Source organism: Cucurbita pepo, chromosome LG12 (genome assembly GCF_002806865.2).
Source record: "Cucurbita pepo subsp. pepo cultivar mu-cu-16 chromosome LG12, ASM280686v2, whole genome shotgun sequence".
NCBI lineage: Eukaryota > Viridiplantae > Streptophyta > Magnoliopsida > Cucurbitales > Cucurbitaceae > Cucurbita > Cucurbita pepo.
Genome location: NC_036649.1, coordinates 1 through 14,478, shown reverse-complemented (window position 1 = coordinate 14,478; position 14,478 = coordinate 1). Strand labels below are relative to the sequence as shown.

At 36.3% G+C, this 14,478-nt stretch overlaps 3 protein-coding genes across 5 annotated transcripts in view; all 3 read right to left on the bottom strand.

Moving 5' to 3' along the window:
• LOC111807823 (phospholipase D gamma 1-like) overlaps window positions 1-3,953 on the bottom strand; it is a 10,516-nt gene extending 6,563 nt beyond the window's left edge. Inside the window, exons 1-3 of the mRNA XM_023693704.1 lie at window positions 3,706-3,953; window positions 1,403-3,632; window positions 665-781 (exon numbers count right to left, since the gene is read on the bottom strand). Coding sequence (XP_023549472.1) covers window positions 665-781; window positions 1,403-3,355 — 2,070 coding nt within the window. The 5' untranslated portion in view covers window positions 3,356-3,632; window positions 3,706-3,953. The remainder of the gene's footprint in view (window positions 1-664; window positions 782-1,402; window positions 3,633-3,705) is intronic.
• Window positions 3,954-4,791: 838 nt separating this feature from the next.
• LOC111807498 (gibberellin 20 oxidase 2-like) lies at window positions 4,792-6,447 on the bottom strand. Its single transcript, XM_023693242.1, has 4 exons — window positions 6,254-6,447; window positions 5,866-6,161; window positions 5,461-5,782; window positions 4,792-5,379 (listed from the first exon to the last, which is right to left on the bottom strand). The coding sequence occupies exons 1-4, from the start codon at window positions 6,437-6,439 to the stop codon at window positions 5,074-5,076; spliced, it is 1,110 nt and encodes a 369-aa protein (XP_023549010.1). The 5' UTR covers window positions 6,440-6,447; the 3' UTR covers window positions 4,792-5,073.
• A 2,937-nt stretch (window positions 6,448-9,384) lies between these two features.
• LOC111807827 (polygalacturonate 4-alpha-galacturonosyltransferase-like) lies at window positions 9,385-14,430 on the bottom strand. Of its 3 annotated transcripts, XM_023693708.1 has the most exons (10): window positions 14,094-14,430; window positions 13,663-13,697; window positions 13,480-13,539; window positions 13,204-13,332; window positions 13,024-13,087; window positions 12,891-12,937; window positions 12,311-12,645; window positions 11,794-12,151; window positions 10,140-10,727; window positions 9,385-10,021 (listed from the first exon to the last, which is right to left on the bottom strand). In XM_023693708.1, the coding sequence occupies exons 1-10, from the start codon at window positions 14,239-14,241 to the stop codon at window positions 9,746-9,748; spliced, it is 2,040 nt and encodes a 679-aa protein (XP_023549476.1). In that variant the 5' UTR covers window positions 14,242-14,430; the 3' UTR covers window positions 9,385-9,745. The 3 variants fall into 3 exon arrangements, with proteins under 3 accessions (XP_023549476.1, XP_023549477.1, XP_023549478.1); XM_023693709.1 differs by lacking the exon at window positions 13,480-13,539; XM_023693710.1 differs by lacking the exons at window positions 13,663-13,697; window positions 14,094-14,430 and having other exon boundaries at window positions 13,428-13,516.
• Window positions 14,431-14,478: the final 48 nt, after the last annotated feature.

The following is a 14,478-nucleotide window of genomic DNA, read 5'->3' as shown; positions in this document are numbered from 1 at the left end:
AAAAAAAAAAAAAAAAAAAAAAAAAAAAAAAAAAAAAAAAAAAAAAAAAATTGTGAGAATAAATTTAGAAATAGAAAATTATCAACAATTCATTACCAGACATATTATCAGTTTCTAGCACAATAGAAAATCTTGCTTTTGTTATTTAGTTTGGTCATTGAAAGAAAGGATGGATGAAAAGAGATCGTAAATCAGGGAAGTTTAACTGATAACATGGTCTTTCAAATTCTTATTCATTGCCAAGAAAAGGACTTTTCATTTGGCCGCTTCAGCAATCTAGTCATGATTTTGATACAAACTTCTTTACTGTGTAGTAGTGGTTATCTTCGTCATATTGCCATCAATAGGGTATGATTACTTAAGGATATACACTCGGGTTTCTACACCAAATACCCCAAACATTACACCTATCAATATCAAAACACCTTTTTGTATATTCCTAATTTAATCGAAATAGAAACAACTGAAAGCTGGAAATGTACAGGTTTAAGTGGCCAATTTTCTAGACATAACCATGTTGAAGAACAACAAAAGTCTGTAAGGAGAAAGAAGTGATTAGTTGAGACAAAATTTTTGGCTATCTATTGTTCATTGAAGTATTCTCATTTCTTACCCAAAAAAGAAAAAGAAAAAGAAAGAAAGAGAGATGGAAAGAAAGACTAACCTTTTGCTTAACCCAGCTATGTCGTTTTCCAGCCATCCGAGGACAAAGTATCACTTGTACAGAGGATTGTTTGAAAAATCGGCGAGTTTCCTCATCATGGGTTTGCATGAAACCATCCTGCAACAATCAACATATGTTCTCAGAAGAGTATGATAATAAATCCTTCAAAACCAACATATATAAAACTGAAAGACCTTGATAACAAATTGCAAACTCTTAGCCCTATGTGATTCTTCTGCTTTCCAATAAAGGTGGCTTGTATTACATGCATATTCTAAAAGTTGAGATGAAACGATGGTAGAATATGTCCATCTGGTAAAAGAGAGTTTCTGACAGATCTTTCTTCTTGATTGGTCATCAAGACTTCAAAGATCTACAACTTTTCTCCACCTCATTATTGAAGCCCGTAAACTCATAAATTAGGGAATACAAAACAATTAATAATATTCTTTTTGGAGGTAGGTTCTAGGATACGTGGTATTTTGGCAGAATAAATCTATAGTTTAAAACATAAATTAGTTTACCATAAAAGAAGTTCAAGTTCCAAAAAGATGAAAAAAGAACTAGGAAAAGAAAGAATCAAGACTCCAACATTTCAAATCCCAAGTAGGGATGTTTTCACTCAATTACTTAGAGCATTCTCGCCCTGTCCTACACTTAATATAAAGGAATTTTGGAAAAGGCAACTATGATAAGCAGGAAATGTAAAAGAAATAGACAGCAGGGAAAGCAACTTACAGTTTTATACCCCAAAATGCTCCTAGAAGTGGGATCGTCCCAAACAAGAAGCAAAACTCTCACTCCCTCCTGGGACTTTGACCTCAGGAGATCTCCAAGGGTACACTCTGTCCCATAGCCAGTATCTCGAACTAGTTTCACTTTGTGCCACACCGACCACCCAGTTATATAAATTAACCTGCGAGCCTGACGTACAGCATCAAAGATGTCATGCCAACACTTCCCATGTACATAGTACATACCATTATCAAGCATCAAATTTGGAAGGTGTCCATCTGGAACATGGGCATCTTGGTACAGAGTGACAGCTCCACCCTTTCGGAGGGGGAAATATGTATCAGGAACCCCCTGGTAATCAGGGCCAGCTCCCACTCCATGATGATAAGTGCTAAGCCTCTCCATTGGGGTATATTGAATAGAAATAGTTAGAGAAGCTCCAGGCTTACATGGCTTCCCACCAAGTAGGATTGGGAAGGTTCCCTCAACTACAGACCCTGCATATATTTGTTCTGCAGGAATTGTTACAGTTCCTATTAGCTGCGAACCAACAACATCACTGTCTTTAACGACAAAAACTACTTCAGCAGCATAATGTGCAACGGGAACATAGAAATGCTGCCTCCATTCAGGATTTTCATTGTTGCTTATAACAAAAGTCCTCCCAATTACTGCATTTGCTACATAGATCGAAACGTAAGGATCACTAGTGATCTTATGACTCACATGTCCTTCAACTTTGTTGCTCATATTCCCAGGTAATTTTGCAAACATATCCCCCAAGGTCTTGTGAAACATGTCCATATTTGGAAGATTTTTGGCCTCATTAACCCATATTTCTAAGTTTCCATGCAACAGCAAAACCTTCAATGATGCTTTACTGTGCAATGGAACAATCTGCAAGTTCTGACTATGTTGAGACCCACCGAATGAGCTTGAATGGGAAAATGAAGGTTGGTTGGATGAAGCCATTTGATATGAATTCCCCGTATCGAAACTAGAAAATGATGAATTAGGAAAGCCATAAAATCGGTCGCGCCGATCATATCTTATAACTTGAGGTGAATGCGACAATAATGAAACTGAAGGCTGTGCAAGCGCAGAAGGTGATGCAGGAGAAGTAGGTTGATGATCAGACAAATGTACATTACCCAAAAGGTCATCCAGAGGCGGGTATGCATAAGAGACAGGTGATGAGGAATCAGTGCCATTATAGTGGCCAGAGAAGCTATTTGCTCGTGAAGGGGGTGGTGGGTATTGACTTTCTGGGGGAGGGTATGTACCAGGTTCTTCATTCTTGTAATTTGAGGTGAATCGATCATATCTTGAAATTTGAGGTGAATGCGACAATAATGAAACTGAAGGCTGCGCAGGTGCAGGAGGTGATGCAGGAGCAGTTGGTTGATGATCAGACAAATGTACATTACACAAAGGGTCATCCAAAGGCGGGTATGCAGAAGAGCCAGGCGATACCGAATCAGTGCTATCATAGTGGCCAGAGGAGTTATTTACTCGCGAAGGGGGTGGTGGGTATTGAGTTTCTGGGGGAGGGTATGTACTAGATTCTTCATACCGATATGGGGATGTACCAGGTTGGAAATTGTTATGATATTGAATGGATGGCCTGGCACTATCATTAGTATAAGAGGCATCACCGTAAGAATATGGGGAAGGTACAGGCCCAGAATGTGGAGGTGGATGTTGAAAATACTCTACTTGGCCAGAATGAGATGGGGGTGGGGGATATGCAAATACAGAGGCATGTGAAGGATCATACGGGTAAGGGTACGGAGGACGAGCATATGGATCTGAATTTGGATGCGTATAATGAGGAGGAGGTGGATGTTGAGGAGGAGGTGGATATTGAGGAGGCGGTGGGTATTGAGGAGGAACTGGACGAGGGTATGCATATGGATGGTGGTATGGATATGAAGGGGAAGAACCGTAATTGTCCATAACGGAGAGCTACAAGTTCGAGAAGAATACAGAGAAGTCTCAATTACGGTTGGTTCGGGAAGAACAATATCATAACTAAATTAATAAGATCGACAGTATGTAGCCAAATCAAACACAAAAAGATTCTTCCAGTTGAATGAAACCCAGAAAAAGAAATGAAAATTACAGAATAGACGAATTGGGTTACGATCTTAATCGCGGAATCAAAATTGACAAAAGGACAGGGAGAAAGAAAACGTTCACCGCAAATTCGATCCGGAAATCGCCAAGCGACAACCTGAAAGGAAAAGAAAAACAATCTGAAAAGAGAACGTTCGTCAAAGAAAAACGGCGCGCAGTGGAAAAATTACCTGTTCAAGAGATTGATTCGGTAGGAGAAATGGACTGAATCAGCTTCGTTGAAACTTGGAAACAGGAGGAAGAAAAATTGAGGAAGAATTATTTGGATCTGGGATTCCAAATAATACCATCAATTAATTTTTCCCTTCATTTTCCTCCATCTGATTCTAAAGCGCGCGCGCGAGAAACATAGTTACCAGTGAAACCAAGTGAGAAATGATTTAGGTTAAAATGATTGATTTCAATTGTATTCCAACCTTCAAAACTTTCGTTTTAAGTTTTCAACTTACAAAGTTTGTTCCAAAAACAACCTATGACGCTTCTCTCTTAAATTTTGTACAGAATTTTTTTTGGAAAAAGACTGAGGATGTGAAATTAAAATATTTTTTTATAACTTAACTAAACATTTTATTAGTCACACCTAGCTTAAACAAGTGATTTTGTATTTTAACTATAATGCATCACCTATTCATAGTTCATTGCGCCCAGCTTCATCAAGCAGCGTGAATCACTACATTTGGTCACATCACAATTGAGTTCTGCTCGTTGCTTCAGGATTTCTTCAAGTTTCATCTTCATGGTTGCATCTTACGTTGTTGTTGTTCTACCATTTATCTTCTCTGACTTCAATCATTTTATCTTTTTTGTGATGTCTCTAGTATAGAGGCCAAAAGGAAAGAACAACGGACATTATTTTGGAAATAAAATAAAATTTAAGCGTTATATGTTTAAAAAATGAAGGGAGTATTCACATATCTATATAAAAAGGGGAACTTTGTAGAGACCGTTGGGGGAAGTGAGGCTTTTTGTTGTTTATTATGTTTTAAATTGCAAACTTATCCTTTTGACACAAAATACAAAAATACATTCGAATGTTTCGAAAATATTTTAAGGGCTCCAAGTTAGGATGAGCCATATTTTAAGTGCACCTCTTATACTCTACATCTTCCTCTTGGTCCACATTTATTGAATCCTTAATGTTGGTTTTTTTTTTTAAGAGAAAAAACTTAATTTAGATTTTTAAAAAGAAAAAAAACATCCGTGATCAAACGATGATTGAGAAATGGATAATTAAATTGGTAGTGAGACATCGATGATTGAGATATAAGCTCAAACGAGCTAATAAACTATAATTGAGTATATGGTATCTATCGTAACAATGTGTTATATAACATGAATGATTGAGATATTCAAGCATTGAGATGAGATGAGTGATGTGATATAGTTGAGATACGGCCGAAGAAAGCAAATGAAATTGATGTATGAGAAATTAATAGCGAGAATGATAAAAGGGAGAAATTTGGTTGGAGTGGAAAGAATGAAACATGGTTTGTTGATAGAGATAATTACAAGCCCATCATCATCTCATACTTCACTAATTACTTATTATTGTCATTAATGGGTGGAGAGTGTTGTTTGGCTCTGAGTGTTGTTTGGAAGAGCCAATTGGAGAAGGCCTGTAGGGTTTTATCATCGGCTCTGTAATGCTTCTGAGAAAATTGAAGCAGAGTTGGCCATCTGAAATCCGGGAAAATTCTTGGGTTTTTCTGGTCAACCAAACAGCTGGGTGGACTCACCACTTTGTCTTCATTTGGACACAGAAAAAAGGCCAAAGATTTCCTCACGCTTTCTTCATTCACCACTGCTCTGTGCAAGCAACTCTTGTACATTCCATTGGATAGCGCCTGATAAATTATCATATCATACACATTTTATTAAACTTAGAACCTTACAAATTGAAGTGTGTGGGAATGGGTTGTACTTACCGTGAAAGTGTCGCCAATGTTGACGACGAAAGCTTGGGGATTCGGGGGAATGGAGTGCCATTTTTGGTCGACGAAAACTTGGAGGCCATGGACATGATCTTGATGAAGGATGGTCAAGGAAGTTGGGTCGCAGTGAGGCCCAGTTCCAAGAGTTTGATCTGGGGTTTGGCATGGTGGGTAGTAGTTTAATCTCATAATCGACTCGTTTTCCTCAAAGAAGTTTCTGAAATACTCTCTTCCAACGCCTAAACTCATCCCCAAAAGCTCCATTATTGTCAGTGATACCTTGCTCATGGCGTCGCAGTATTGTTGGTACAACTTCCTGGGGGAATGAACAATAATGAGCAATAATGAACAATAATAAATGATGATGTTGTTGTGTTGTGTTGTGTTAATAATTGTTACCCGCTACTTCTCAATTCTTCTCCCAAAGCACTAGCAAAGTAATCTTCAACAAGAGTGGAGGAATGAGCGTGAGCAGAGTATCTGAAGGACAGAGTTTCCTTCCATGGAAGCTTACACGAGAATCTCCCTATGAAACTGTTGGCATACCCACACAGCTCGCCCACCTTCCGCCCCGCTCGCTGCTTCTCCTCAAGCTTCATCCCAAAGAACAAGTCCATGAATTCGTGCGCCTTCGATATCAGCTCCGCATCCACGCCGTGGTTAACCACGACAAAGAAACCATGCTTCCGACAAATCTGTTAACAACAATGTACATTAATAGGGACTCACTCCCAACAATTTTCAACGTGTTGTAACATTTTTTAAGTTTAGTGATAGTTTAAGAAACCTGGTTGAGGAGACGACATGTGTCAGAGAGAGCAACTGGGTCGTTGGAGATTGAGCTCTTCAAGTCGATAGGAGGCACGTGAAGCTCGGGCGAGTCGAGGGTTGGCCTCTCATGGTCGGGCCAGATGAACTGAGACGGGATTTTGGAGAGAGAAGGATCATCGGAGAGAGAAGAGAAAGTTGGCATGTTGGTTGGCTTTGGTTTATGCTATTTTGGAGAAGAAGAAGAGTGGAGAATTTAGTATTAATAGAGAAAAAAGGGAAAAGCCAAAGAGGGTTTAGGCATTGGAGAAGTCGAGAAGTGGAATGGAATCTCTCATTGTTGAACAAACTGTTGCGTCATTTCTATATTTCATGTCGTGTTTGTTGGTTGCATGTAATTAATAAACCATACTGTACGAGCTAGTCTTATAGTTTGTCGCCTATTTCTTCCATTATTCTTATTCTATACGCATCATTTTCTTTATATAATTTCATGTTAAAACAAAAACAAAAACATATATCTATATATAATTTTCATTTTCAATTGTTTGTTTGTGACTCCTGATGTAGCCCTCTACATTTAAACCTTTACGTTATATATAAAATCATCAATCAATCTATGAATTTATGAATTTATTAACCATGGTTATGATTCTGCCAACGTGTTGCATTTTCTTCACCCTTTCATCTCAATATTCATTGTATTTTCTAAATTAATATTCATTGTATTTTCTAAATATGGAATAAATGTGTTCATCTCAATAGGTATACTCAATTCACAAACTCACATTATCATATCTTTCAAATCCTCATCTCAAGATATTACTAAAACCCACCTAGGAATTTTTAGTTTTTATTAAAAAAAGAAAAAAAAAAGTGACATTTCCAACCATTCAATTGACAAAGTTTTTATCAGAAAAGGAAAATAAAATTAATAAACCATTTACAATTTAAGAAATCAGGCATGGAACACACCCATTAGACTAGACTAGAGGGTTAATATAAAGAAAAAAAAAAAGTAGCTTTTTGGTGAATAAGTTTTTTTTTTTTTTTTTTTTTTTTTTTAATTAATTTATTTATTTATGCCAATTAATGCCCCACCCAATCAGCTAAGATTCTAATTTGAGATTTAGAGATAGGGATTTGATGTTATTTAAATTACACTATTAATATTTTTTTTATTTTTTATTTTTTTTTATTTTTCTTTTCCTAGAGACGTTCAATAAAAGATCCGAATTAAAAAGAAACTCAGTAAGAAGAGAGTTTTATTTTGGCTCTTACACTTTTCAAAGGTCCATTTTTCCGTTATTGAACTTTAAAAAAGAATCACTTTTGTCCTTTCCTTTTTTCGCGAGCAAATTGATATTGTGACAGAAAAATATATATTAATTAAGGTAGCAACAACAATATGTAAATATACATGCTAAAGGTTCAAAGACTATAATAGGAAAACTTATATGATATGACTAAAAAAACGTAGAGTGATTTTGATATGAATTAAACATGGTTGGTTTTGATCTTCTTTTTCTAACATTTGGAGAAAAAATCATAACTAAAATGTTTATCTAATAAAGCCTGAAATGTTCTATTTTTGAGCATGAGGGACAACCTTATCAAGTGGAACTATCAATAAGCACTAGTTGTCAAGGAATTACAACATAAGATTAGAGAGTTCCATCCCACATGCAGTGGTGGAGAATTTCGGAATCCCAATTCACCCATGAAAAGCCAAAAAGCTACCTCCTCACTTGGCTTCTTTTGGGACACCCATCCCATCTTGTATGAGGTTGAACCTAAAAAACCTCTCTTCAATTCTCTCCATTCCTTACCCTTTGTTGCAAGAATCACTACTCTCATCCACCTTGTTCAAAATTAATTGGAGCAACAAGCACCAAAGCACCAAACCACCGCTTTTGCTTATCAATATCATGCCAAATCATTGTTGACGTTCCCTGGATTTCTCAACATATTACAAACTTAACTTCTTTTTTCTAAATAAAGAAAAGCAAAGCTGATCAAATCTTCGTCAGCCGACTCGATAAACTCCATAAATTTCACATCTCAACTGGCCAAGTAAAATCTGATACATCAACCAAATGGGGTATGTAAAATCAGTTCGGAAGAATATATCACACGAATTCTCTGCTTAATAACTAATGAGACAATGCTTAAGATGTGACCTAAAAGTTAAGATTTGTCTATCAGACTAATTGCATATAAACAAAGCAATATTACATAAAAGGGGGGTTCCTTTGGAAATTAAATATGGAAAAGGTAGAGCAACTACGTAGAAAGTAGAGGCTTTAAGAACCCATTAATCAGTGGATTCTGGCACCTCCGAACAATAACAAAACTGAATGGAGTTGATTAGTCATGTCTTAAGATAAGATAATGAAGGGCTAATCACCTCATAAGTGGCGTGACGAGGTCAATTCAGGGTACCTTTCACAACAAATCTACATCTTCCATTGCATTTTGTTGCTAACATGACTTGACTGATACCTTTAATGAAAAGCATATCGACTTAAAAGCAGAAATAAATCTGTCATTCAACGGGGATTTACAGACTAAACAAATGAGAAAGATTACGATAAGCACATTCCAAAATCAACGACCAGTCCTCCACCTGTGAAGCCAACAGAATCTCGACAGACTTAAAGTTAATCAAACCAGACTTTTCCAGATGAACCAGAAGAAAATGAATCTTTACAATAAACATAGAGAGAAATAGCATTCAAATCTACAACTGAAGAAACTAATGCAACCACAATCAGTCAAATGTAACCATTCATTAATCTGTAAGAACTTTTAGTTTTCTTCCCTTAACAGGGGGAATCTTCTCTACAATTCTCAACTTGTATTGCACATAACCTAAGTCTCTGTTCACATTACTGTAGTTCTACTCCAAGATTAACTGCCACACTAGAGGTTAATTAATAACCTCCATGAATGAAACAAACATTAGAAGACAGAACATGGGGAGAGCAAATTGATTCAAGAAAATTGATGTAAGCTATTGTTTGTAGTAGTACAAAAGTTGAGGATTTTAAGTTAACTGAAGAAACTAAGGGAATTTGAGCAATATCGCTCTGTCGGTGCCAAAGCATCTAGTCATCCACTTGGCCCAAGAAAAGGTTATAGCGCATCAACTTCTGAATCTTTAACTTGCACCATGGATATTAAGAAGCAGATCGTCTGTTGTCCAAAATTACAGCCAATTGGCATAGACTTCCTAATCCAATTCAAACTTGGCTAACAGCAAAATATAATTAATGGATTTACATGTTAACAAGGGAATGAGTATCATATCTTGTATGGGAACGAATGGAATGAATTATAAAGGGAGAAAGAGGGAAGCGAGGCATAGCAAAACATGTTAAGGAGATCCCCCTGCCCCCCAATCTAATGTGGGAACCAACCAGTGTGTTTCAACTAGATATAGCAGCATAACTCTCAAGTAGGAGAGATTGAGATCCCTCGTTTGCTATCTAAGAGTGGTTTAAAACCAGACTCATTCATTTAACTTGCATTGGCGAAGGTAAGGATGATTGTACTTGATATACTTGCTCCAATAACCACGATACTTTGTCATAGCCAATTCCAGCCAAGGCTTCATGTTTCCGTTGTAGTGTACAACTGCAGCATTCTCTATCTCAGACCGGTCGATGCTTGGATTGTAACCCAAACCAAGCACATGCCACGACTTATCAAGTGGATGTGTCAGTCCATAAAAAGTAATCAAACCCGGAGGAAGTGTTCCTAGCTTCCAGAGTAACCTTTCTTCATTCTGGCACCATAAGCAAGGGAACATTAACAACTGTATCAGTTTGATGAGGAAATATACCTGAAGTAAGATTTGATCAAACATTGACAGAAAAACTCAATAGATGGATATTGAAACTGACCAAGTTCTGCCACTTATGATATATGCCAGTAATGTCTCGTTTTTTCCATTCCTTCAAGTCAAACATATTCATCCCGTAGGCCCATCCACATGCATTGGGATCAAATTTTCTTGCAATATGAGGATTGGAGAAGTTAAGATATTTGTCAAAACGGTGAAAGCTCTCACCACAGGTTTCAACTGCACCATTAACTTTGCCATGAAGATCCACATCCCATAATCCAGTCAAATCTTTCTGAACAACAATGTCATCATCCAAAAACAGAATCTTTTCCAACTTGGGATATACCTGAGGAAGATAGAACCTCAGATGATTAAGCATAGAAAGATACTTTGGATTTCTGTACTTAAGATTCGATGCACCAGATGAAAGAGTGGTTGGATGTTCAGCCTTGAAATAGTATTCTCTCATTGCAGCAGATTCAAGTTGACGTAATACTGGACAGTAAGACGAATTTAGCCACCTGAATTCATCAACATTTTCAACATGGATTGTGGCTTTTCCAGGAGGATTTGACAGGAACCACATGTTCATGGCACCAAAATTAAGCTTATCTGTAACAAGATGAAATACATGTTTTGAAGGATCCTGCAATAAATGCAATAGAACATAATTTGGTCAGGAACAACAGAAAGGAGAAGAAAAAAAATACTTGCAAATACATGATTTGGTAGTATTACTTCACTCTTCACATCCAAGGAACGCAAAAAGGTAAAATCATCATATGGGTTGCAGTAACCTAAGAAGCACAGATACGAACACGAGACATGGATATGTTGACACATAATTTTTTTTTTTTTTTAAATCTAGGACACGGACACAACAAGAACACGTTTATTAAAATTTACATTTATTAAAATATATATCATTTTTATACAAGAAAGGAAATCCAAAGTCAATGAGTTCATGCATTTTATGCTCAAAAATTAGTTTAATGGATTTCACCTTAAAATTTATTATTTGTCATATATGTGTCTATTTAGTATATTTAACAAGTGTTCGCAAACTATTGTCTAACACATCTATTACAATAATAAGTGTCCAATACGTGTCCATCAAGTGTCATGAACATGCAAGCTAAACTAAAATGGTTTTGCTTCTTAGGCAGTAACAAAAACATTGAAATGAATGGAATAGATTTTTGGTTGAAATCCTTTTTTAATTCTTGAATTTTTATATGTTTTCCATTGTGGTTCCTGGATTTAAAATACTCTATTTGAGCCATTTAATAACCAAATATTCAGTTCAGTATGTAAGCTTTGCATTAGAAAAGCTAGATTAATTTCAAAATCTAACATTTGACATGCTATATGCTTATGTGACTTCAAATATTTATTTATCCGACATCAGAATTGAAAGAAAAAAGAAGTGTCCAAGGTTTCAATGCAAAGTTCAAGACAAAAACTTGTTTGAAAGTTTATAAACCAAAACAGAAGGCAACCAATCAAAGAAAAAAGTAGGATTTGAACCTAGATTTTTTTTGTAATCAGAGTTTTTCCTTTTTTTTGAAAAATACAAGGACTAGAAATTCTCTTAAAAAAACTTGTGTGCTTGTATGGAATTTAGAACGTAGTTCAAAAACTATGCTTATCAATACACATTCTTCTGAAATTAAACTCACAAAAAGCGTCATGTGCTAGAGCAGTCAAAATACCTTAGCATTCACAATGGTTGAGTTGACAACAACTGAAGCAGCCAAGACATTGTCTGAAAAGAGGGCATAATGATAAAGATTTGGATTTTCTAAATTTTCACTTCTAGGAAAATTTCTTTTCTCTGGAGGAAGAAGGTGGAAGTCTATAGTTAGACGCAAGGATAAGCAGTGAATTCCATTAGGTATGGTCTTGGCAGCCAACTGACTGAGGAATGTGCTTTGCTTTTTCAAGCCTCTGACTTCTTCATCAGCTGATTGGAGCATTGCCCTTAGCTTTCCTGTTACCAACTTGCAGTCATATAATTGCTCTTTTGCTTTTGACAAAATTTGGCCCATAGATTTTATTTTATCAGGGGAACTGCAAACAAAATATACATACAACAGATGATACTTCCAAAACCACAAGTACAAAACAGTAAGAGATGCAGATGACTGTAAAGAAATTTCTTTGAGTTACAATTTTCTAAAAAATAAATAAATAATAATAATAATAAAGAGAGAGAAAAGAATATGCTACCTCCGATGCAGATCAGCATCAGTACTTGCCTCTCCTAAGGCACATTGGCTCTCTTTCAAACGCGTCTGGAGTTCATGATACAAGTCAAGCTTGTTCTTCATCTTTGCTATACCTAGGTATGCCCTTGCCATGATCATTTGGTCCCGCATCAAGCGTACAGTTGAATCGGAGTTATCATTCTCATATTCTTTCCTCCATATACTGTATTTACCCAGAACTGAGGTATCAACTGATTTTGAGCGCTCAATAGCAGCATTCTCAAGTTTTATCAGAATGTTGTCGTCCTGTTGAAGCAACTGAGCAGCATGCTTTTCACGTTTCTTTTCTCGAAGTTGCTGCACAAGTAGCTAAACTTCAGTATAAATCCGAAGGTACATGCAAAAGCAATATATATAATTGACAGAAATACAATATATTTTTCTTACGAAGTACGATATTATAGAATGACACATCAAAGATCACCAAAAATTAAGATGACAAAGTCTCTTCTCCTTATTGACTAATGTAAGCCTAATGCTAGTTTTCAAACTGAATAATCATAGAAATTTTGAAACACAAATAATTTAGGATTGATAGTTACCCTCCTTGTCTGTTTTGCAGTACTATCTGTAAATTGGGAACTGTCATCTGCACAAGATAACTAAATCAATAAAAAGACAAACAAACAAACGACGTACAACTTAGTACATCACACAAATATTTCTAATACCCACCCATAAGTTTGACTTCTTCACTGTTGGGTTTTTCTTTCACAAGATCAATAACAGTTTGGTTTCTCTACAAACCGATCAACAAAACAGAGACACATGAGAATGATCAGGAAAGGAAAATGTAAAACAAGAAGAAGGCACCAGGTCATAGATATATCAGAGGCTAGGAAAGGCCAAACCAACCTCAGAAATGTCATCAACCGTAGTCTCTTGTCCATCTATTTTCCAAGAAACTGACAAACTATTTTTTCGAAAATGGTCAACACTATAGGGACCCAAATCATTTGTGCTAGCAGCAATCATATCAATGACCTGAAATATAGAATCAATAATATTTTCCTGTGAGAGTGGGAGAGTGGGACAGAAAGTGAAACTACATTTTTTTTTTTTAACACCAAATAATAAACCTATTTGATGGCAATGATCAGACGTATTTAATCTAAATCAGCAAGCACTTGCCGCTTTAGGAAAAAGAGAATTGAACTGTTGCAATGCTGTTCTTTCTCTCAATCCAACATCCTGCATTCTCAAATGGTATGTCTTAGGACAACCAGAAGAGCATCATGAACCACACGGTCCAAGACCCTCTNAATTAAAAAAAAAAAAAAAAAAAGAAAAAAAGGCAACCATATTGGTACTAACCTGCTGAACAGAACCACTCGAAATAATTTCAAGATCTGCAAAAATATAAACCATCAAACTTCCGCTAACCGTTGTAACGTCAACAATGGCTGACAAACTCTAACTTCAACATTTTGTTTTTCAACTATGCTAAAATTTCCCCAGTGCAATTAGAAACATCCAGTCCACCGATAAACATTTATCATGACCAGTCTAGTTTTTTCAGTTCAATAACCGGTAAATAANAAAAAAAAAAAAAAAAAAAAAAAAAAAAAAAAAAAAAATCCATCAAGTTCCAAAACATAGACAGCTTTAGTGAGAAGAAAATTGTCGGCGGCATCAATAGTACTATGACTTTTAAATCTTTCGATTAAATAAGATCTGAAAAACACCTACATTGCAAATTTGCAAGAACAACAAACAAATTTAGAAAGAAAAACAACGAAACTAACCTGCACTACGGAGACCTCGGCTGAAGAAGAAGACCGCAGGAGATAGAAACAAGAAGAAAATAATAAGTAGAACAGTAAGTCGAGATCCACCACCAGCTCTAGCCCTCTGGGCAGCAGTAGCGGATAACAATCCCTTCTTCTGTGCCATAGGCGTTCGGTATGCCTTCAAATCCCCGAAAGCACCCCGTGATACACGATCCAGCCAGAAAGTAATCAACAGACCGGAGTCACAACCCGAAATTACAAAGAGATCTTGACAAATTACACACGATTATCACAAACATCCTCAGAGTGCTCGTCAAAATTCACCAGAACACGACACTGAAAGAGAGTGAGATCTAAGATGAAAAAATATGTGTAAGACTCTTAAACTTGAGCGTTTCCT

Bases quoted from the DNA above. Each gene is read 5' to 3' on its own strand.
- LOC111807498 (XM_023693242.1), bottom strand. From the start codon at position 6,439: ATGCCAACTTTCTCTTCTCTCTCCGATGATCCTTCTCTCTCCAAAATC. The intron at 5,783-5,865 runs GTAACAATTATT...TCATTCCCCCAG, and splicing joins GAAGAATTGAGAAGTAGCGG to GAAGTTGTACCAACAATACT. The intron at 5,380-5,460 runs GTAAGTACAACC...ATAATTTATCAG, and splicing joins ACATTGGCGACACTTTCACG to GCGCTATCCAATGGAATGTA.
- LOC111807827 (XM_023693708.1), bottom strand. From the start codon at position 14,241: ATGGCACAGAAGAAGGGATTGTTATCCGCTACTGCTGCCCAGAGGGCT. The intron at 13,698-14,093 runs GTTAGTTTCGTT...ATATTTTTGCAG, and splicing joins CCGAGGTCTCCGTAGTGCAG to ATCTTGAAATTATTTCGAGT. The intron at 13,333-13,479 runs GCAAGTGCTTGC...TCTATATTTCAG, and splicing joins ATTCTCTTTTTCCTAAAGCG to GTCATTGATATGATTGCTGC.